The 22,959-nt window shown below is 50.8% G+C and overlaps 1 protein-coding gene across 3 annotated transcripts in view; it reads right to left on the bottom strand.

The window, feature by feature from the left end:
• Nucleotides 1-22,959, bottom strand: part of Shank2 (SH3 and multiple ankyrin repeat domains 2) — a 470,619-nt gene that overhangs the window by 375,923 nt on the left and 71,737 nt on the right. For all 3 annotated transcript variants that reach the window (XM_076555951.1, XM_076555924.1, XM_076555928.1), the window contains exons 4-6: nt 12,324-12,527; nt 10,299-10,370; nt 6,445-6,553 (exon numbers count right to left, since the gene is read on the bottom strand). In XM_076555951.1, the coding sequence (XP_076412066.1) occupies nt 6,445-6,553; nt 10,299-10,370; nt 12,324-12,527 (385 nt within the window). The remainder of the gene's footprint in view (nt 1-6,444; nt 6,554-10,298; nt 10,371-12,323; nt 12,528-22,959) is intronic.

The raw sequence follows: 22,959 nt of genomic DNA, 5'->3' as shown, positions 1-22,959 counted from the left end.
CCGGAGCTACTCTAAATGTGAAATGTACGGGGAATTGCTTTCCAGCTTGAGTGCAGAGGCCTCAGTGTCAGCCAGCTGCTCACCTGTGAATTCAACTAACCCCAGGGTCAGGAAACACTTTCCTCTCCATACCAGCTGTCACTTCTTTATCCGAGCAGCTGATGCCCACAAGAGACCCCTAAGGTCAGGCTGGTGGGCATTCTCTTATAGGATGAGGGGAAGGGAAAGTCATGAGGACCCAGATGTAAGATCCAGCTGTTCCCACCTGGCCTTCCCTCCCTGGTGTATGAAATTCTACCCAGCTACATGTGGTCTCTTCCAAGGTGCTAGAGCAGGGGTTCTCAACCCGTAGGTCAAGACCCCTTTCACAGGGGTCACCTAAGACCATTGGAAAACACAGATGTATATATTATGGTTCATAATAGTAGCAAAATTAGTTATGAAATAGTAACGAGAATAATTTTATGTGTGTGTGGGGGGAGTCACCACAACATGAGGATCTGTATTAAAGGGTTGTAGCATCAGGAAGGTTGAGAACCATTGTGCTGGGGAGGAGGGTAGAAGCTAAATGTTAATGAAGGAGCCTCCATCTATGGATATCACACATTTGGGGGTAGAACTTTGCAGTAATGCAGCTATTTCAGGGTCACCCACACTCCTCTAAGTAACCCTTCACCAAGGCTCCTGTGAGTGACCCCTCAGCCAGGCTCCCATAAGTGACCCCTCACCCAGACTCCTGTGAGTGTCCCCTCACCTAGGATGCCATGACTAGGATGCCATGAGTGTCCCCTCACCTAGGCTCCTGTGACTGACCTCTCACTGTGCTCCTGTAGCTAAGCCTGACTAAATCATTGGCCCGGGCTGGCCTTGGAGATGTTTCTTTGTTCTGTTCTATCCAGAGTAAACAGAGGTTCATTCACGTCTTTGCAGGGAAAGTTAATGCAATGCACAGATTGAAAATAACAATAATAAAATATAACCAAGAAACAACACAGTGCAAGAGTGATTTCCACAGTGTCCATGAATCAGGTTTTATAAACAATCTAGAGATGACACAGGCTGCCAGAGGATGTGCACAGGTTCCGTGTGACTTGAGCATCCCTGGAGCCCAGACCCCAGGGGTCCCACAGCCCATCCCTCATAGATATGGAGGGACACCTGCATAAAGTAAAACCCATATAGAGATGGAATAGGCAGTAACCGGCAGCAGGAGGGACAATTTCACAGACGGACACCAGTCCCCACTGTGCCCTTCAGGAGGCAGGACATAACTCCCCACTCCTTAACAATGGACTGTGCCAACCGAGCCCCTTCCAAAAGGCACCATATGGGATGGGCCCAGCAGGTGACTCTCAGGGAAGAAAGGCTGCAGACAGGGCCATGCTAGGAGGTCTAGGTTAGTGCCCCAGACATCAGGCAGGCAGGCAGTAGAAGGTTCGAGGGGTGCTTCACCTCCTTCATCTTCCTCCCCAGCCCCACACTTGCTGATGTTTACAAGATCTGGGTCCAGCAGGGAAGAAAACACTCAGCAGATGTGCACGGAGGGGCATGTGAATAAATAAATAAATAAATAAATAAATAAATAAATAAATAAATAAATAAAGGAGAGATGAAGTCAGGGACACAGGTGGCTGTGGCTGGGGGCAGAGGACGGCCAAGCACAGGGGGTGTTTAGGTAGTGATGGGTGGTGCCCAAGAGTAGCCCTAGTGTAAACCCTGGGCCTTGGCTGGAACAAACACACCACACTGTGCCAGCTGCTAGTGAGAGGGAGGCTGGTGTGGGGGCATGTGGGAATGATCCACACTCAGGGCTAGAGTGTTTAACTGATTATTTTGAGACATGGTCTCATGTATCCCAGGCTAGCTTCCAACTCACTAAGGAGCTGAGGATGGCCTTGAACTCTTGATCCTCTTGCCTCCACCTCCTGAGTATTAGGATTGCAGGTATGTGCCACCACAGCTGGCTTATCTGCTTGTTGTTTAGGCAGCAGTGGGACTGGAACCCAAGGCCTCAGATAGATAGGCTCTGCCTCTGAGCTACCCCCTACTGCCCAGTGTGATTTTTCTGTGAGCCTATGGTTCTCTACAGACCCTAGACCCAATCCCAGCTCATTTCCCTCCCAGGCTGCCTTCCCTGGTCCTCCTTCCACATTTCATGGACCTTATCTTCCAGCGTGTGCACTTTGTGAGCTTCCCACGCTCCCTTGGAAGCAGGCGCATAAAGAAGAAAAATTACAAAATAACTGGGTACCGTATCTGAGCTCTCGCCTAACAACAGGCCTCTTATTAGAACTCCAAGGACTAACCAGACGTACCCAGCTTACTGGGGGGGGGCGCTATTTGTGAACCAGCGGAGGGCTGCCTTCATTTGCACACCTCTCGCCGTCTGCAGACTCATGTTTACGAGGTCTCAGAACCCCACTCCCTCCAGACACGGCAATTCCTGGGGTATCGATCACCTGGTGTGATTCATTGTGTGACAGCCAGATACCCGACCATAAGTCATCAGACAGGCTCCCTCCACTCCCCAAGCCACAGAGCTCCATGTAAAGGGAAGCAGAATGTCCACAGAAGCTTCTAATTGGGCCACGTGGGAGCTGGACGGCGCTCCCCAGGAGTCCACCACAGTCGTACGTGGGTGGAAACGGTGCCTCTCAAGGATGATAAAGAACTTAAGCTAGAGGCCACCCCACCCCTCACTGACAGCCCTGGAGCATCACTGCCTGGAACCTCTCACTTGCTGCTTGGGATTTTTGTCAACTGGACACAAGCTAGCCATCTAGGAAGAGGAAACCTCAATTGAGAAAATGCCTCCATCAGACTGGCCTGTGGACAAGGCTGTAGTACATTTTCTTGATTAATTATTAATGTGGGAGGGCCCAGAACCCTATGGGAGATGGCACCCCTGGGCTGGTGGTCCTAGATGCTATAAGAAGGCAGGCTGGGCAACCCATGGGGAGGAAGCCAGTAAGCAGCACTCCTCCATGGCTTCTGCTTCCGTTCCTACCTCCAGGTTCCTGCCCTGACTTCCCTTCACAATGGACTACAACCCTAAGCTCGAATAAACCCTTTCCTCCCCAAGCTGCTTCTGGTCACGGTGTTTGTCACAGCAACAGAAAGCTAACTAGGACCAGCGGGTGGTAACTAGGTAGTCCTAAAAGTGAATCCAGATGAGCAAGGTGTCTCTGCAGGCACAGCATGGCAGGGGATCGCCCTATTCCGAGCCTTTCATGGAGGCTTTGGAGGCGCAGCGGGTTTCCAGCATCATTAAACATCTGCCGTTCTCTCACCTGAGCATGCCTCAAGCTCAGAAACCCACAGTGTGCAAGGAAAGTGATGGACTAAGTCCCCTAAGGCCGTCAGTGTGGCTGCCTTTCCAGGACATGGAGCTATCATCCATCGGATCCCAGAGGGCCCACCATGGCAAAGAGGGACCCAAGGACTCCTCCACTAGGGAGGAAGTCTTCAGGTTCCTCTTCGTGTTACTTGGTGAAATTTATGTTTCCAGCAGCTATAGACATCCGTTGTTGTTGACAGACTCTGTGGTTTTAAGGGGCAGGTCACCCCTCTAGGATTCTGAGCTCACTTGCACGTCACTCAGTGCAGACTGACGGCTGCCCCAACTATGGCTCCCCAGTGCAGCTGACTCTCGGATGCACAGCTGAGGCCGGGGGCTGGTGGCCTGTCTTGGTCTTCAGAAGGAAGCTGAATTTGTCTCTTCATAGAGAGCAAAGGTGTCTGCTGGTCAGGGAATGACTCAGGAAGTCACCAAACCCAGCTAAGAGCTTCCAAAATGCAGTAAGCCAAGTCTGTTAGAGCCAGAGGAGGCCAGCACCCACCTGGAACAAAAGCATGGGGCTGGGGGGCTCCCCAGTGCAGGGGAGGAAGAGACAGGTGGACCCCTGGGGCTCACCAGCCAGCTAGCTTAGCCTCGCTTGGGAGCACCAGGCCAGAGAGACAGTGAGAAACCCTGTCTCCAAGAAAGGGGGTGTGGACAGCTCCAGAGAGGTACAAGGTTGCCCTTTGCCCTCCACATACACCTTACACCTACACACAACAACAACACTACAGAGAATGATTTCTGTGAATCCCCAAACCCCAAGCCCTCTATGGGTGAGGTAGGGAGGGGTTCCTAGAATGGTGCTCCCCACTGTGTATCTGCTGTGTTCTGCAGCCCCCTCTGGAGGGCCCTGCCTTTGCTGGTGACCCTAGAACAGCTCCCCTTGACCAGGACCCACTTAGCATATCAGCTGCTTCTCTCCTGGTTTGTTCTTTTTTTTTTTTTAATCAGCTAACTTCCAGACTGTAGCCACAGTTACATACCTGTCTCTTGGTGCCCATGGAGGACAAGGTCCAGGGCCCCTGGGATGCCTAGAGAATCCCATAGAAAATGATGATCTTCTTATTACTATTCCTTCTTCTCCTCCTCGTTTTTCTCCAGACAGGGTCCTCTGTATAACAGCTCTGGCTGTCCTGGAACTCACTCTGTAGACCAGGCTGGCCTTGAACTCACAGAGATCCACCTGCCTCTGCCCAAGTGCTGGGCTAGGATTAAAGAGGCACCACAAGCCCCTTGTATAAAGCCATGTCATTTACTTATAATCATCTCCAGATCATTCTAAGGCCAATGGATTCAACTAAATAGTGAGTAGGTTTCACAGACTGCTTCTTAGAGGACAATAACAGGAGAGAGAAAGGTTGGAACACATTCAGGACAGACAGACTTTTTGTTTTTCTTTGTCCATCCCTGCTTGGTTGGATCAGAAGTTTCACTGAATATGAGACCCACAGGCACGAGGCCGACTGCATTTCAGAGAACACAGAATAATAATCACTCGTGGGCTCCGTGCTCTGCGCTCCCGGGTCTCTCATACTCAGTGCTAAGGGGGTAGAATTTCTTAGAATTTCCCTAAGTACCAGCTCCTTGCCCATCATTACCACCTCTATTCTAGCTCTGGGTGGGGCTAAGAGAAGGCACCACACGCACATCTCTGCTTCAAAATAGCCAGTGTCAACTGGGGAGTCAAGTCAGGGTCAGGCCAGGATGGCAGCTGCTTCGTAACCCAGAACCAGAGACCCTGATGTAGAAGGGGCTCTGGGCAAAGGAGCCACAGCTCCCTTCAGGAAGAAAACCTAGGTTGAGAATGGCTGACACATAGCCCCGAGAAAAGCAGGAAGCAGACAGTAGGAGGTATCCTGTCACCACAATGCACATTACACCACTTTCTTCCTTCCGAGAGCTTGGGCTGGTGCCTGCCCTTCCAGTCAGCGCCTCCTCTCAGTTTCCCTCACCAGGGCCGCTAATGAGTTTCTCTCCTGATATCTTAGATGCCGCCTCCATCCTCAGAAATGAGCTCTTTCCCAGTTTTCATGCTGCTCGCAGATAAACCCAAAGAAACTCGGGAGCAAAGAGGCAACCCAGCCCCCACCAGGGCTAAGAGAGGGCCATGCCAACTAGATCAGCACCCAGTGGGGGCCACCTCAGCTCAAGGGATCAGCCAGGCTGCCCCAAAGGACAAACAAGATCCACACTTTATAGACACCTCCATATCTTGTGCACATAGTAATTTTGAGGTGTGACAAGAAGCCATGTGGGAGCCAGCAGTGGACTTGGGGTATCCTGATAGGAAAGTCAGGATGAGAGAGAAGGATGGGAGGTAAAAGGACCCTGTTGTTAAGGTCAAGTATCTCCCATCCCTAGATCACATGCCAGGCCAAACAGATCCAAGCTGCTGTGGAGAGTCCCTTGACCTCTGCCTGCCACCCTTAGCCATATCATGCCACGGCCACAGTGTTCACCTGGGCTACGGCCGAGGTCCATCTCATAAAACCAGGAGACACTAGCAACATGGGAAGGCACTTTGGGTTGTCCTAACTGGGGAAGCTACTGGCCTCTAGGGGGGGATCGGCAGCACCCCACAAAGCCGAGGTCTACCCCACAGCAAAGAAGAGTCAGACCAGGTACTGGCAGGGATGAGCTGAGAGACCTCTCCCCTGACTGCAGCTGTCTCCCAAGGAGATTTGAAGACTCTGGAACTCAGGGAGCACAAGACATGTGCGAGCACCTGCCTGTCTGTGAGGAAAGGGAAAGCCCCACACATGCTGCAATGCTGGCTGGTTAGCACCTCCAGCTTGGGGGCTCTGCTGGAGGCCCCCGGGTCAGCAGGCAACAGCCCCAAACATGTACGGCATCCATTCGCTCTCTCCCTTCCCTAACACTTACGCACAGAGCACCTACTGTGTGCATGCATTGAGCTAGAGGCTCAGACAACAAGGAGAAAAACACGGGCCTCCAGACCAGAAGGCACATGAGTGAGGAGCCACTTCCAAACCCAGATGAGACCCAGGACAGAGTAAGAGATGAATGATTCACGGTAGCCTGAACTTGGGAATAGATGTATACCTCACCAGAGTATGGTGAAGGCCTCCCTCATGGCCACCCACCTCCAGTCTCCAAGTCATGGAAATTGGGATCCAGGCCTCTGTCCAGCAGCTTGACCAGCTTCTCCACTGAGCGATGCTGAGTGTGGTCCATAAACTTCTTCAGATTGGTCTGGAGAGGAAAAGAATGAAAGAGAAACAACGATGAAAAACTGACTTACAGGGGCAGGGGACCAGGCTCAGTGGGCAGAGAGCTTGCCTGGCATGATGAGGCCCTGGGCTTAAGCCCAGTACTGCATAAACTGGGTATGCTGGTGCACACCTTTAGTCCCAGCACTCAGAAGGTGGAGGCGGGAGGATCAGAGGTTCAAAGTCATCTTTAGCTACGTAGTGATTTCAAAGCCAGAGTGGAGTACATGAGCTCATGCTAGGAGGAAGGAAGGAAGGAAGGAAGGAAGGAAGGAAGGAAAGAAGGAAGGAAGGAAGGAAGGAAGGAAGGGGGAGGGAGGGAGGGAGGGAGGGAGGGAGGGAGGGAGGGAGGGAGGGAGGGAGGGAGGAAAGAAAGAGGAAGGAAGAGAGGGAGGGAGGGAGGAAGGGGGGAGGGAGGGAGGGAGGGAGGGAGGGAGGAAGGAAGGGAGGAAGGGAGGAAGAGAGGAAGGGAGGAAGGGAGGACCTTTATAGACTTAAGAGAAGACTGTCTCCTGGCCTCCTCCGTGCAGGGCACTGCACACAGGGCCTACAGTGGTGTCAACACCATGGGCCTGTCCTAAATGAATGTCTCAGAACCCTAGCTGTTCGCCATCTCTATACCAATGTTTCAATGTCTGTCCTTCCATAATTCACTCAATAAACTGTAATCCCTGTTTGGCACTGGGATCTCTGGGTCATTAGGGTGGAGCCCTTGGGGAGGGGGTTCATAACCATATAAAGAGGTCCCAGAGAACTCACTCTACCACCACTGACATCCATAACCTGAGCACCCAGAAATCCAAATTCCAGACAGCCTAGGGCTCTGGAGCTGGAGCTGTGGGCTCGCCAATCTGCCTGTGGTTTTTAAGTTGTGATAACAGCAGAAGTAGGTTCTACCATACTGGGGGCAAGAGATGCTCTCTCATGGGGAGAGAAAAGATCACCTGGGGCGGGGTGACAACTGATAGTCTCCAGGACCCATTCAGACCCTTCACTCCATTCCCAGAAAGGAAGCTGAAGCTGAGGTCTCATCTGTAAAGAGGAGACTGCTGAGTCCCGCCCATTAACCCCAGAGCAGAAACAGTGACATCTGTCCTGGGGGACCCCTAATCAGTTCCTACATACAAGAGATCATACAGGTCAGCCACAGAACCTCAGTCTCCCAAAGCCTGCCTGTCTGCCTCCACCCTCGGCAGGCAGCCTGGCCACAGATCAGGAAGAACCCAGCATCTCTCTCTTGGGCCCCACCCTCATCCTGATTCACAGTTTCCACAACACAGGACAGGTGCACCTGTGATTTTTTATCTGATGATGTGCCTGGGCCTTCCAGGCACCTTCCATGGGCCAGATTCCCATCTGAACATCTTACAGTCTGGAATTAGAACAAATGTCCCAAACCTGGAGGGCCATTTAAACTAAGGCCATTCATTCATTGACATTTTTCTTTAAATTCACAAGTATTTGTATCTATACAATAAATAACAACAACAGCAACAATAAAAGTAACTAGAGAAATCCTAAGATGCTGGGGTCAATCATATCCATGTGGATTCCAGGATTGAGGCAGAAAATACATACAAAGAGCCTGGACCATACTTGGCTAGAACATGGCTGAGAGGTCAAGGACAGTGTGGATATACCATAGGGCAGGAAACAAAGTGATGGGCATCTGCCAGCCACCAATGGATAACGTAGGCACAAAAATTAAAACAATGTTGGTCGAGAGGCCATAGAGGCCCCTAAAACAACACAGGCTGTGGCCATTTGTCCTGGTTGCTCATCAGAACTAGATGATGAGACCCTAGGGCTGAAGAGATGGCAGAGCTTGTTACATGCTACAGAGAAATCAGGCTGGACCTGCGCTGGACTCTTCCTCCTAGGCGGCCAGCTTTCATAATTACGGAAGATTATGAAATAGCCTTATCTAGGGGGAGATAAGGTGCCAACGGTCTTGCCTAGCTGTAAATCCTATGAATCATGATATCAACCCCCTGGGTAATAGCACCATAGCAGCATAACAGTTGTGGGAAAAGCAACCACTCCCTGGCTGGCTTTGAGGCCCCCACCATGGTAGGAATCCAAGCCTGGTATTGTAAGCTACGTCAAAAACACTTGGTAGGAGAAGTCACAGGCCCTAGGGAGGAAATACTGCTGTTTTACTAAGTTGGCATAGCATCCAGTTGCCTGCTAAATATCTGTTTAGGTTCATACACCAGCATTTCTCAACCTGAGGTCACGACCCCTTGGGGTCCAACAACCCTTTCGCAGAGGTGGCCTAAGACCATCGGAAAACAAAGATTATACATTATGATTCATAACAGTAGCAAAAGTAGTAGTTATGAAGTAGCAATGAAAATAATTTTATGATTGGGGGTCACTACAACATGGGAAACTGTATTAAAGGGTCGCAGGCTTAGGAAGGTTGAGAACCAGTACGCAAATCATGCTTCTCTCAGCCTTAATCAGAGAACCCTCTCTTCCTAGTGATTGCAGAGCCTCAGGGCTGCCCAGATGCTGAGAATAAGGAACTGTTCACTGATCAGCCCAAAATGAGATGTTGGCACTATCCCCTCTAAGGCTCCAGAACATTGTGGAAGAAAGGGAGGCAAGAATGTAAAAGTTGGAAGATAGGGAGAGGGGCAGCATGATGCCATCCTGGGAAGACACAGACACTGCAGTCTTGAACTCACAGCTGCGGATGCCTGCACTGGGTCCGTCCATAGTCAGGCATGGATGGAAGAGGGGCTCTGGCCTAACCCTCATTGATGAACTATTTGCTAATACATTCAAGGAAATGGGGGAGTCATTGGCTTCAGTTGTGAACGCACTGGTGAACCCACCAGGCTCCAGTAGGGTAGATTCAACCCATTGGTCATACAGAAGACTGGTAGGGAGTATGGGGGCTGACAGGGATGAGAGGGAGATGACAAAGGATTACAGAGCAATCAGGACGCATTTATACAGTATGCATTACACAGTATGCAACTGCCAAAGAACCAACTTAATTTTTAAAAATTAACCAAAGACAAGAGAATGAAACCCATCGTGGAAACCCTGCATCCCTTGAGAAACAAGCAACCTGTGGGTTGTGAAAGTCCGTGTGCATTCTCCACAGCAGGAGAGCTCGGCAGGCCAGCACCAGGCCTCTCAGGGTTATCTAAGGGGAAGCAGAATCCCCACTATGTTCTCCAGGCTCCACCCACATGCCCCAGGATCACTGCCCCCTGTTCCAGGAATGCTCACATGGCCTCACTAACATGCCTGGAGTGTGTGCATAGGGACTCCTTGTGACTTCAGTGGGCACAGAGCCCTCTAGCTAGCACAGACCTCTCCCCCCATCACTGCCAGCCCTTCCTGCCTTTGTAAGGTCTGTTCTGATTTGGCAACAGAAACCAGAGACAGCGCTCAGCAGGCATCCCTCCCCCACCTCACCACATCCCATTGTATCACTACTGCCACCTTTCAACCTCTCTGGGGCACCAGGGGGTGGCAACCCCCTGTTCAACCTCTACCAGCTTTCCTGAGCCATCTTGCTGACTGCTTGCTGTCTGGCTAAGTCTCCAGCAATGTGCATGGAGAGGCAGCCCCACCCACCTGTATATCCCAGCCTGGCCTCATCCCACAGGTACCCAGGGGCCACTCCCAAGGGAATGAGCCCTCCAAAGACAACACAGTAGGACCAGAGGTGACCCAGTGGGGTAGAGGAAGTATTACCCACCCCCACATACCTTTGTGTGGAGCCTGGCCAGCTGCTTCTCATCCAGGTTTGTCTGCTTGTACACACGCTTCTTATAGCGAAACTGCCATGGAAACAGGAAAAGATTGCAGGGGACTAAATGTTAGACAAGGGTGCTCAGAGGAAAAATGACCTGGTCAAGGACAAGGCACCCCAGTCTTAACCAAGACACTGGTGTCTGTGCTCCAGAGCACCCCCCCCCATTACAGTGCCATCATCTGGCAGCCATCAGGACACAGGGCAAGCTCTCAGCTACAGAAGCTAGTCCCCAGCTGGTACAGAGGGTGAGGTGGCCGGACACACCACTAATGTAGCCTCATCCTGCTGAATGACAGTCTGTGGGAATGGATCTGCCCTTAGCTTGTCTGGGGTGCACCCTGGATACAATTTTCTTCCCTGTCACTCATCTCTGTCAGAACTGCATCTCTGCTCAGGACTCAGGGGCTCCCGCTGGCCCTCAGGAGACTGCTACCTGCTGGGGATTGGAAATTTCATTGGAGAGCAGAGAAGTGGACGTGAAGTTGGTGACAACGCTCCCAGGCCAGCGGTGTCCCAGTGGTCAGCTTTATCATATCCGCTCTCCCCCCAGACACCCAGAACCTTTGTGTAGCTTTAAAGAGACACTGCAGAAGGTTCAGGAAGGCCGCTGAGGGCAGGCCATGACTGAGATTTTGAGAGGAAATACAAGGTCCTCTATGTGCTAAGTGACTCTGAACTGGTTCTTTCCCCCATCTCAGCCTCAGTTTCCTTATCTGTCTCACAGGGACACCACCACCGCAGGGCCCCAGAGTGGAATGACCTTCCTGAACTCTGGGTCACTGTGCCCCCCTCTGCCTACTCTGAGACTGTCACACCCCAAGGAGCTCATTTAAAGGGTGGGTACAGGTGCCTGAACACACCGGTGGAGGCATAAGCTGGTTCCCAAACCGAAGTCTGACTTGTATTATTTTCCTTGTTTTTAGATTTTTAAAAATGTTATTTAGGAAGCTGGAAAGATGTCTCAGTGGTTAGGGGAACTGGCTGCTCTTCCAGGGGACCTGGGTTAGGTTCCTACACCCACATGGTGGCTCACAACCGTCTGTAACTCCAGTTGCTGGGGACTGATGGTGGCTTCTGGCTTCTGTGGGTTCTTCACATATCTGATGAATATACATACACGCAGGTAAAACACTCATGCACATAAAAGTAAGAAAATCTAAACTGCTGTTAATTTGATTTTATTATTTTGTGTCTATGGGTGTTTTGATTGCATGTATATCTGTGTACCTCAAGCATTAGATCCCCGGGAAGTGGAGGTAAAGATGGTTGTGAGCTACCCAGGGAGTGCTGGGACTTGAACCTGGGTCCTCTGCAGGAGCAACAAGTGCTCTAAACCACCAAGCAATGTGTGTGTGTACGTGTGCGTGTGCATGTGCGTGTGCGTGTGCGTGTGCGTGTGTGTGTGTGTGTGTGTGTGTGTTTGGATGCTGGAATCTGAACCTGGGTCCTCTAGGAGAGCACCCCTGAGCCATCTCTCCAGCGCCAACCCCTGTACTATCCCCAGGAGGCAGCTGTGTCCTGCTCTCCCTCTGCCCCACATAAGATGACCAGTCCACAGCAGGCAAGGTGCACCCATGGCTCAGATGGAACTTTCTTGATTTTCAAGTGTCAAAACAGGTCAGTCCTGAAGAACTGGGTCGCCGGGGCTGCCTGGAGGGCTTGTGCCTCCCAAGCTCAGCCTGTGCAGCTTCGGGATGGGACCGGAGGGAGCAGTGCCAGGCTGGAGGACGCCCTTGCCTGCTGCTGGACTGCAATGCTCTGCATCCTGCTCCTGTCCACATCCAGGTGTCACCAAACACTCAGCTCTCACTTTTGTCTGTAGCTAATCACCTATCACACACATGCCTAACAGGTCCAAAGGAGCCAGACTTTAACTACAGGGCGGGTAATTTTCTAATCTTAAACAAACAGGAGCCTGGTTAAGTTGCACCCAGGCTGCATAGCACCAACCCTCACACAGCCCCACGGGGGTAGTTACCTCCAGGGAAGGCACACCCTGGCCCATGGGCTGTGGGTATTCCCGCAGCAACCGCTCCTCATCCAGGAACTTGCCGTCCCGCCCATTGCTGGCCGGCTGGAAGAGCCCATAGTTGAGTACATCCTTCAGGCCTTGGTTCAGGGTGCACAGGATCCGCTGCTTGGCCACCCACACGGTGGCGTCCGGGTTAAATCGAATGCACTTCTGTGGGGAGAATGGAGACATGGGTCAGGGATGCCAAAGGTCATCAGAGCCACCAACCTGGGCACAGGATCAAAGGAGTCCTGCTCCTTCTGTTCCTGTCCCCTCTGCCCCAAAGTAACGTTTACCTTTGCCCCTCAACTAGAGAGGCTGGGGAAAACAAAAATCAACCAGTCTGGGAGTCAATGAAGTGACTGCCATCGAAGCGTGGGACCTGAGCTTGAACCCCAGAACCCCAGCACTGGGAAGGTAAAGATGATCCCCAGGACTCCCTGACCAGCTAGGACTGACATCAAGATTATCATATGCACATACACGCGCACCAGCATACATGAGAGCATTGTGGTGGGAAGAACATGCACTGAGAGTCTCAGCTAAGTACAGCTGTCCCTAAGATATCCTGGGGGTCACAGGACCCCCTCTGAATCTCCAGATCTATGGACACTCAGGTTCCTCATGATGACATGTTTTTTTTTAACTTCCACACATCCTCCCAAATGCATTTTGTCCTGGAACACAACATTGTCATCTACAAAGTTCATGCTTGAGAACTGCAATTGAGTTAGCAAGAAAAAAAAAAAACAAAAAAAACACCCTCACTTTTGTTTCAGGCATTCACAGCTCTCCTGGGACACATGCGGCCCATAGGACACGGGGTCATACTCTTTGTTTATAACACCTAACAGATACACTGTACATCTGTGCAAAAGTCACACTCCATCCTGATGAAGATACAATAAGTTCTGTGCATGACTTTCCACCCACCTACATGGAACCCCTGGTGCAATGGCTTGCTCCCTGGCAGTGGACACGGAGGACATCTTGTCTCAGGCGTTCACAAAGGGAGGCCTGAGGGACAAGAGCATTCATATCACCAACACTGTCTCTGAACAGAAAATCAGAACTGTATGCACTATACAGCTGGTGAGATGGCTGTGTGGTTAAAGTGTAAGGACTGGAGTTCAAATCCCTACAACTCATATAAATGCCAGGTGGGTGTGGCACACACCTAGAATTCCAACCTCAGTCGTCAGAGACAGTGCATCCACCAGAGTGAGCTGGCTAGTGACACTAGCCATATGGGTGACTGACAAACTCTGAGATCCTGCCTCACTAAATAAGGTGGAAAAGCAATCAAGGATGATTCTAGACATCAACCTTGGGCACTCATATGCTCACACCTATGCAAACAGGCACACATACATGCACACCACATACACATACATGAAAATGGAAAAAAAAACCCAACCTACATGTACCACTCGAAGAGTGAGGGGCGGCAATATTTGATTGGGGTGGGGGGTGTCAGACCAATTACTGCAAGAGGTAATTTCTTAAACAGTTAAGCAGCACCAGCAGGGCCTCCAAATCCCATCACCCACACTCCAAAAGATGCATCTCCCCTCCCCTCTGAGAACTGGAATAGTGACGGCTTGGTTGTATTCCCAGTGGCCTTCCGGGGCACCCCTTGGAAGCTAAGGAAAGACAAGGCCAGACCAGGTCCATGTCCAACCAAGACTTCTCATGTGTGTTGGATTAAAACTGGTTTCTACTGTTCATCCATAGCAGAGGGGGCAGGGGTGTGCTTGCCTGCTGCCAAGCCAGCTAGGAAGAGCTGCAGAGCTGCGGGCTGACTGAAAGGGGCCGCATTTAGCACTTAGCAGGAGGATTCAGTGCTCAGCAGGGGGAGTGAGTGTGTGCCTGCTTCACGGTACAGAAGGCCCTGCTGCCTTCAGGATCCAGTCACCGAACACCAGTAGGTTCTCACAGTTGCAGAATGGCTCAGCTGCTGTCAACCCTGAACACTGCTCTAGCAGCTAGAACCCCAGTCAGGGAAGCTGACACCCCACACATGAATGAATGCTCCCGTTGGCCCTTCTCAGATGTCACTGGCTGAGTTCAGGGTGACCCTCTGACCTTCCTGGGTTACAAGGCCTGGTGGGACCAGTTGTTCCTTCCAGTGAAGAGCCACATGGGCCCCCTTCCCTCCATCCACTGGGGCTAGGTGAGAACCCTCTGTGATCTTGACACAACAAAAATGTGATAAGCGATATGGCCTCCCGGGGCTGCTGGTAACCCACCACTCCCAGTTCAGGAATCATGGCAGGATTCAGGTTACAGTACACAGAAGGGACGTCCCAACTCAGGTTCCCTCACACCCACATTACCGAGCACTTCACCAACCCTCCCCACGGCCGACAAGAAACTGCCAACTGGCAAGTGCCTAGTGGGGCCCAGGGCTGCCTGCCACCTCCCAGAGGATTTGTCTGCCATTGTAGGTTACACAAAGGCTGGCACTCACTGCCATTTGGTGGGCAGAGCAGCGAGGCCCAGTGTGTGCCTCCCTAGTGCAAGAACCAACCCTGAGGAACAAAGTGGCAGCTTTGGAAAGCACTAGAACTGTCTGTCACACAGAGACCCTTCTGGAAAGAGCAGGAGTTCAGAGGTCAGCAAGGCCTGGGTCTGCCACCCACCAGCTGGGCAAGACCTACGGAGCTGCCACAGTTTTGATTCCACAATCAAAGCCTGGGCCTCACTCGAACCACATGGCAGCCAGAAATACATGTGGCCATTCGCAACATACCTGTCAAGGGATATGGCCCCCAAGAAGACAGTGACCTATTTAGAAATGGGGTTTTTGCAGGTGTGGTCAATTAAGATGAGGCTGCACTGGAGGAGGGTGTGCCTGACCTAAGGCTGTGACATTGTAGAGATGGCAAATGTGGATGTCACAGAAGATGCTTAGGATGGATGCTTCAGGAAGATTATCAGGGTGATGTTCCTACTGGACAAAAAAAAAAAAGCTGAAGGTTTTTTTGTCCAGCCAAGCCCCAGAACTGGACAGTGGGACAGAGGCTTCCTTGGGGCATTGTGGGGACTCCCTGCTGGCATCCTGAACTCAGAGGTATGAAACAGCACATCTGTTAGCTTGGCAACCTAACCTGGGGTCAGCTACAACAGCCTCATGAAGGAACGAACATGTAAATCCCCTGCTGCTGACCTTTAATCTTGATTGTCAGCTTGACTGGATTGGAATCACCTAGGAGACACACATCTGGGCCTATCGATTAGAGTGTTTCTGGAGAGGCTTAAGTGGTGGTGGCAGCAATGGTGGCGATGGTGGTGGTGATGGTGAGAGAGGCCTATGGTGATTGATGTTGACAGCTGTAGTGCTTTGAATGAGAATGGCCCCTGCAGGCTTGAGTGTCTGAATGCTTAGTTCCCAGTGGTAGAACTGTTTGGGAAGGATCAAGAGGTGTGGACTTACTTGTGGCAACATGCCTGCTGGGTTACACCTGGCCTGGCTCCAGAGAGCAGCACCTAGCCCTAACCCAACTCTTGTTTAGCAGATACCCTTTGTTTCTCTTGAATCTTGTCTGAGAGTCTCCCAAGGATACAAAGGACACAAAGCCTATGCAAAACTTGGTTGGGAAATCTGGAAAACTGTGGTACCTGATGAATCCAGAAATTTGCACTTGGCATTGTATTTTTGGAAGCTTCTTTCAGGTTGTTTTGAACATATGGAAATCAACTGGCTAAAGTGTAAATATGGAGAAAAATAAAAATGCCCTGGGTGAAGGGAAAGGCTTCAGTCCTTAGGGGCTGGATCCCCCTGCAGCTGCGAAAGGCTAGATTCATTCTTAAGGTACCTCTGAGTCTTCATTCAACGGCCCAACGGCCCGGGTAAACCCCCACACCGATGCCATGACACTTACTGAAGGAGATGAGCTTTCAGGTTTCAAAAGACTCTTGCCGTTCCTGGTTCTCTCTCTCTCTCTCTCTCTCTCTCTCTCTCTCTCTCTCTCTCTCTCTCTCTCTCTCTCTCTCTCTCTCTCTCTCATGCTCTCACGTGCTCTCTCTTGCTCTTGCTCTGCCTCATTGTCTTAGTTAGGTTCTCTATTACTGTGATGAGACACCCACCATGACCACATCCACTCTTATAAAGGAAAATATTTCATTGGGGCTGGCTTACAGTTCACGGGTTTAGTCCATTATGTCATGGCAGGAAGCATGGTGGCATGTAAGCAGACATGGTCCTGGAAAGGTAGCTGAGAGTTCTACATCTGTATCGGCAGGCAGTAGGAAGAAAGAGAAACCCTGGACGTGACTTGGGCATTTGAAACCCCAAAGCTCAACCTTGGTGACACACTTTCTCAAACAAGGCCATGCCTCCTCCAACAAGACCACACCTCCTCCAACAAGGCCACACCTCCTCCAACAAGGCCACACCTCCTAATGCTACTCCCTAAGCATTCACAAATATGTGAGTCTATGGGGGCCATTTCTTATTCAGATCACCACACCCATGATTATAGATCAAGATGTGAGCTCTCAGTTGTCCTTCACTCTGCCTCACAGCCTCTAACCCTCTCAAACCATAAGCCGAATCAAACACTTTTTTTTATAAGTTGCCTTGATTGTGGTGTTTTTTCACAGCAGTAGAAAAATAACTAAGAATTGGCAATGACGGTGATGATGATGATGGTGACGATGTTGATGGTGATGATAGTTATGATCTTGATGGTAATGATGGTAATGGTAATAACAATCACGACAGTATCTGTTAACATCCAAGATCCTAACACATTAGAACTGTAATATCTCTATCCACATTCACCACAGCCATAAGTGGATATTATAATTACTGTATTAATAATGTTATTCTCGTTTTCTAAACAAGGAAGCTGAGCCACAGATACCTAGGCAAGTGCCCCAAAGACACACCTAGGGAGCAGAGGGGGTTTAATCTCACCCCATGTCAAATCTGCCCAGCAACCCAAGACCCTCCCATCGAGAGCTGACACATTATACTCCTCCATATCCGATCACACCAACTACAGAGCAAGCAAAACAGGAAGGTGCCAATAATCATTTTGCCGCCCAAGGAAACTGATGTTTAGGGCATGCCTACATCAGGGAAACACTATTTTCTGCTCAGATTTTCCAGTTTCTAGTAAACTTGCCCAGTGTTGGACATGGAGACACCCAGTGGACACAGTTTAGTCCCCATAAAGAGGAACAAGGTTTGGAAGATCAAGCATCTTTTTCAAAACACAAAGTAACAGAAGTCTGCACACTGGTGCTGGGGACCCAGCTGGAACTGTGCTGCAGCTGTTACCCATGCTGGGTACCTCTGGCAAGCACAGGAACACAGAGCCCTCAGAAGGACAACACAACACTGGACTGAAGATGTCTGCCTCAACATAAATTCTCAGAACTAAGAACACTGGGAAGGAGCCCTCAGCCCTAGCAGCGAAGGGCTAGTGACTCTGTCCAGCAGTGTGACATGTGCTCACCAGAAGCCAATGTACCCAGACCATGTCACCACAGCAGGACTGGATGGATGGCAGCCCCCAACTGAGCAGCCCAAAGTATTAGTTACTATCTTCATCTTTGTGACAGAATAGTCCACAGAAGCACCTGAAGTGGGAAGCCCTAGTTTAAGGGGATTTGGTCCCTCTTGGTAGAGAAGGCATGGTGGCAAGAGTGGCCTGTGCTGAGACAGCAGGGGCTTCCTCGTGTGTGGGCAGATGGCTAAGCAGAGTCAAGACAGAAAGTAGGTGGAGCCAGGCTATGGACCTCAAGGCCCACCCACTAAGTGGCCCACTTTCTCCGTAGGGGTCGCACAGCCTCCTACATCAGCATGACTAGCTGGGGACCAAGTCTTCAAACATATGAGCCTATGGAGGATGCTGTAGCATCCCTAAATCAACCATTGATGATGGAACCCAAGCCTAACTTGAGCTTCCACACCAGTGAACCCTGCACTTACATCATCCCCTCCCCCTGCTCCCCACCCATCCTCAGGCCTTGCTCCTACCATCAACAAGAGAACTAGGATGAACTCTTGGACATGAGATTCCACAGCCTGCCCTCCCTCCTTCTGTGTCTTCTGTCACCCAGGGTTTACCTGTGGCCTAAGAGCTGGGGTCCCCACATGTCCCTCTTCTACCAAACAGATGGCTGTCCTTCCTCACCAAGTCACCAACACCATCTGCCAAGACACAGCCCTGCTTCCCCCTCTCTCTCAGAAACACCTAGCGTTCAGCTGATCCTGGTGCTCCCACCTCCTCCTGAGCTCCTTGGAGATGAGTGGGGATGATGATATGGATGTACAACACACCCCACAGTTGGGCATGGTCGTGCATGCCTGGCAGGACCTAGTCACTTCCGCCTAGTCATTTCCAGGTCAAAGCATCTCACGTGACCAGAACCCCGTGGCTTTGCGTGGTTGTGTAAAGCACGCAGCGCAACCATGTGATCTACACGCATGCGTGGAATAGCCACATGGACCTGTGTGCACAGGTGCGGCCCAGCCTTTATAAGTCGGCGCCATGATTCCCGGCCCCACTTCACTCATGTGTCTTTCTGTAGGTCTGTGCACATCTGTCCCTTTCCCTTATCTTAATAAAACTCTTGTTAGTGGATTCTGTTGTGTTTCCTTACGTTTCCTCGCAGGGTAAGAGCACCACAAATAACCCAACAGATGAGGGAGGACAAGGGGCTCTGACTTTTCCGTGTCACCTCACAGAAGCTTTCAAATGCTGCTGGAATTGACCTGCATGAGAGAAAACATTTCTGAAGAGAATTCTCCTGTCAGAACCAAGAGACAAGGAAGGCCTAGATTTCACGACCACGTTGAGGATGAGGTGGCTCTACTACTTGTGATAATGGCCCCACACTAAGTGCTACCTCACTTAGTTTCAGAAACATTCCTGAGTAGTGGTTTGACTGTGATGTCCCTCGTTTGAATACCTGGTCCCCAGTTGGCGGTGCGGCTTGGACAGTTTAGGATGTATGGCCTTGCTGGAGGAAGTATGTCACTGGGGGGCGGGGCTTTGAGAGTTAAAAGACTTGCACCATTCCTAATTCACTCTCTCGGCTTCTCGCTCTGAGCTTCCAACTTCCGCTGCTATGCCTCACTCTGCGATCATGGATTCGCATCCCTCTGGAACCATAGACACAAATAAACTCTTTCCTCTATAAGTTGCTTTGGTCAGGTCAGGTGTTTTATCACAGCAACAGAGAAGTATTTAATACACCCACCCAAATCTACAAGCTACAAGTGTGAGCCGTGGCTGGTCAGGATGCTAAACAGTGTGGGACACAGATACCTCCAGCCATGAAGTTCATCATCAAAGTCAAATCCAAGATGAATGCTTTGTAGCAAAGAGCAGAGCCCCTCCCTCCGAGCCCCAGACATCTTTGATGGCACCCAAATACCCGCTCTTGTATTTGGTGATCATGCATTTGAAACTGTTTTTGCAAGATGTGAGCCAGAAACTGAAATATTCAGGCACAGGCAGCGAGAAGCTAGCATGCATGCAGACAGGTTGTGAAAACACTCAGGCCGGGTCTGCTACCCAGCACAGGGCAGGAGCTTTGGAGACCACCAAAACAAATCTCCCACACTGTGCTTGCTGGCCATAGTCTGCCAACCCTTTTGCAAGGGTAAGGCTCAGAGGGTCTTGATCTTTGGCAAATCCAACCAGAAAAGGCCCAGTCTCTGTGTTTCAGTCTCTCACTGTGCATCAGTTTGTTCCCACAGCAGCAGAGCCGCAGCCCACATGGCACACACCCAGTGTGTCCCCTCCCCCTGTCCTGGGAGCTGGACATCCCAGATGGAGGTGTCTCAGCACTGGCTCCTCCTGAGACCTGCCTCCTTGACTTGCAAGTAGAGTCTTCTCCCTGTCCTCCAAGGGTCACCCTATGTCTGGTCCCCGCTTCTTATTAGGACCCCAGTCATGTGGCTCAGAGTCACTCCTTTTGACCTTATTTTACCCTAATCCCCTCTTGAAAGCCCTCCGAGCTCCTAGGGTCTCCAACATTAGAACAGAAGAGGTCGCACCTATCCTATAACATGCATGACTGGATGACCAAGAGCAGATATCTACAACCCATAGAGGGCACGTGCCCATGATGAGGGCTGAGGGGCAGGTCTGCCCTGCCTGCCGGCCCATGTGAATGAACATCAGTGGGGCACAAAACGCAGTGCTGGGGCTGCGTGCCTACCACCGCAGAAGGGTGGCTGCCCCTTGTTTCCTGTACATGAGTGCTCTGAGTCACAGCAGTATTGTGGACAGAGCCAGCCAGAGTGTTCGCGTCTATCTGGGGCCTGAGACGAGTGAGCAGAAGGACTGTTCCACGAGACTGCAGTGAAGGCAGGGGAGCATCTAGACAAAGCAGGGAAAGCAGTAAATACCACACTGTACAAACACGTCTCATTACAGTGGGCAACCTGGACAGGAAGGTCCACAACCCCAGGCTGGAATTACACCTACTCTCAGGTCCCTGCCTCCTCCACCTCTGTTAACTCTGGTTCTTGAGTTGAGACTTAATCACCCACTTAGACCGAGGAACCCAGCAGAAACCAAAAGGACTTGAGGATAAGCTTTCAGGGAAGGGAGTCCCTAGCATTGATCACACCGTGGCATGAGTGTGGACAGAGCACTCCCAGAGTGCTCCTCACATACTCCTGACAAGGAATTGCATTTCACACTGAAAACCACTCTGCACTGAGCATCCACACCATCACTGATTTCTTCATTATGCTGTGTGTGTGTTCATGTGTGTGACAGTGCACATTCATGCAGGTGCTGATACAAGACCCATTCTTCTCACCAGCCTGGAACTCACCGATTAGGCAATGCTGGCTGGCCAGTGAGCCCCAGGAATCTACTCATCACTGCCTTCCAAGAGTTGGGATTACAAGTGTACCACTATGCTTGGCTTTTTAATGGGGATGGTGGGGATTGAACTCAGATCCTTGAGCTTGCAAGGCAAGCATTTTACCAACTGAGCCATCTCCTCAGCTCTGGCAACGCATTTGGATGACCCATATTGAACGTAGGCTTGGTGGAAACTGAGGCAAGGTGCACTGAGGAAGATTTTTGCCCTGGCTGTCTGTCTGTCTGCAATCTGCATTATCTGCACCTGCTCTGAAAAACAGCAATCCAAGGTCAACCCATGCTGTGACTGGCTCACAAATGCAGCCATCCAAATGAAATGGTTTTTGCCTTGAGCAAAGGCCCATCAATCACACTGGGGCTTGTGGCAGTCAGTGCCCAAACATGACTGAGGCCAACACCTGAAACTTTAAAGGGAAGTGGTGACCTTGACCTAGAAAGGCAGGCTAACACCATGATGCTGAAGTCCAAGGGCCAGGCTCTTGCTTCTGAGAATTTGATGAAGGAGACCGTGGCTGTGGATGCCCTTTTCCAATTAGAACACTTCAATCGCAGACGCTTAACTGCAGCCATCTGATGCTGTGGCGAAGCCTCTCCTACTGTTAAGGTGAGACTGAACTGAGAGGCGCTGCTCAGACCACCAGGGCTCGTGTGCTCCTTGAAGATGAGTTAATTTTCCTCCTTAGCCACTCTTTCAGGCAGAGATGTCACAAAGTAGACAGACTCTGGCTACCGTAGTCAGCGTAAAAGCAATGAAGTGAAGTGGAGGGACTGCCCTGAGTCAGAGTCAGGTGCATTGACAAAGCCCTTACCATCCTCATCAACACCCCTGCATCCCAGGTGGGGCACTCCCAAAACTTCACGTTTCCAGAGCCACACAGCTGCCAGGAACTCAGGGAACCCCTGAGGCTTTCTTTATCAGCTGCAAGTCCCTCCCAGTAGAGTGAAGGAGGGAGATTAATCAAAGCTAATCAGGAGAAGAGAGGCGGGCCAGGTGGGAACAAATCACAGGCAGGAAGTGGTAGGAGTTGGGGGTGGGGTCGAGAGGGAGTTCACCTACCAGTGAAGAGACAAGGTGGGAACAGCCAAGCTGGGAAGCAGAGTCAGAGACAAGATGAGGGGATCCTGAAAACCTAACTCTTAAGAGTGGCCTTGGGGGCCCATTAAGAGGAAGCTGTTTCCTTCTGGTCATAAATATGCAACCCACCTCCAGGTAGAGACACACCATTGTTCGTCCCCTAACTGTTAATCCAGTAGAACCAGCCAACCACCTGGCCAAGGGAACGCCTCTCAGGAAAGCTCACTTGCCGTGATAAGGATACGGGAGGAATAATTATCCCTTGAATAAGATAATGTATTTTTCCCTCCCAGAGTTTCTGCTCTCTGTGTAGTTCCTAGGTTCCGTTAGGTTTGCTCATCTGAGCTCTGACTCAGAAATGAGTAACATTTCCTTTTTCTTCCCTCTGGCTCCTTTGGGACTCTGGCCAGAGCCTCAGTAGGCTTTCTCCAGCACCCTGGGCCTTTTTACTCCTTTCTCTGACACCCTCCTTGCCACCACATAGCTGCTTTCCCTACCTGTGTCTTCCTCTTCTCTATCCCCCTCTACTGGGCAAGCACCTAGACCTATAGCTTGCCTACACTGGGGTTTTTCTTTTAAATACAATAAGATGGACCTCCAGCTTTTCTCCGTGTCTGTTCTTAAACTCTTTTATTAACACTACTAAGAACTGAGGGGACCCCCTCAACTT

Source organism: Peromyscus maniculatus, chromosome 1 (genome assembly GCF_049852395.1).
Source record: "Peromyscus maniculatus bairdii isolate BWxNUB_F1_BW_parent chromosome 1, HU_Pman_BW_mat_3.1, whole genome shotgun sequence".
In the NCBI taxonomy this organism is placed as follows: domain Eukaryota; kingdom Metazoa; phylum Chordata; class Mammalia; order Rodentia; family Cricetidae; genus Peromyscus; species Peromyscus maniculatus.
This window is presented reverse-complemented; position numbering and strand designations above follow the sequence as displayed.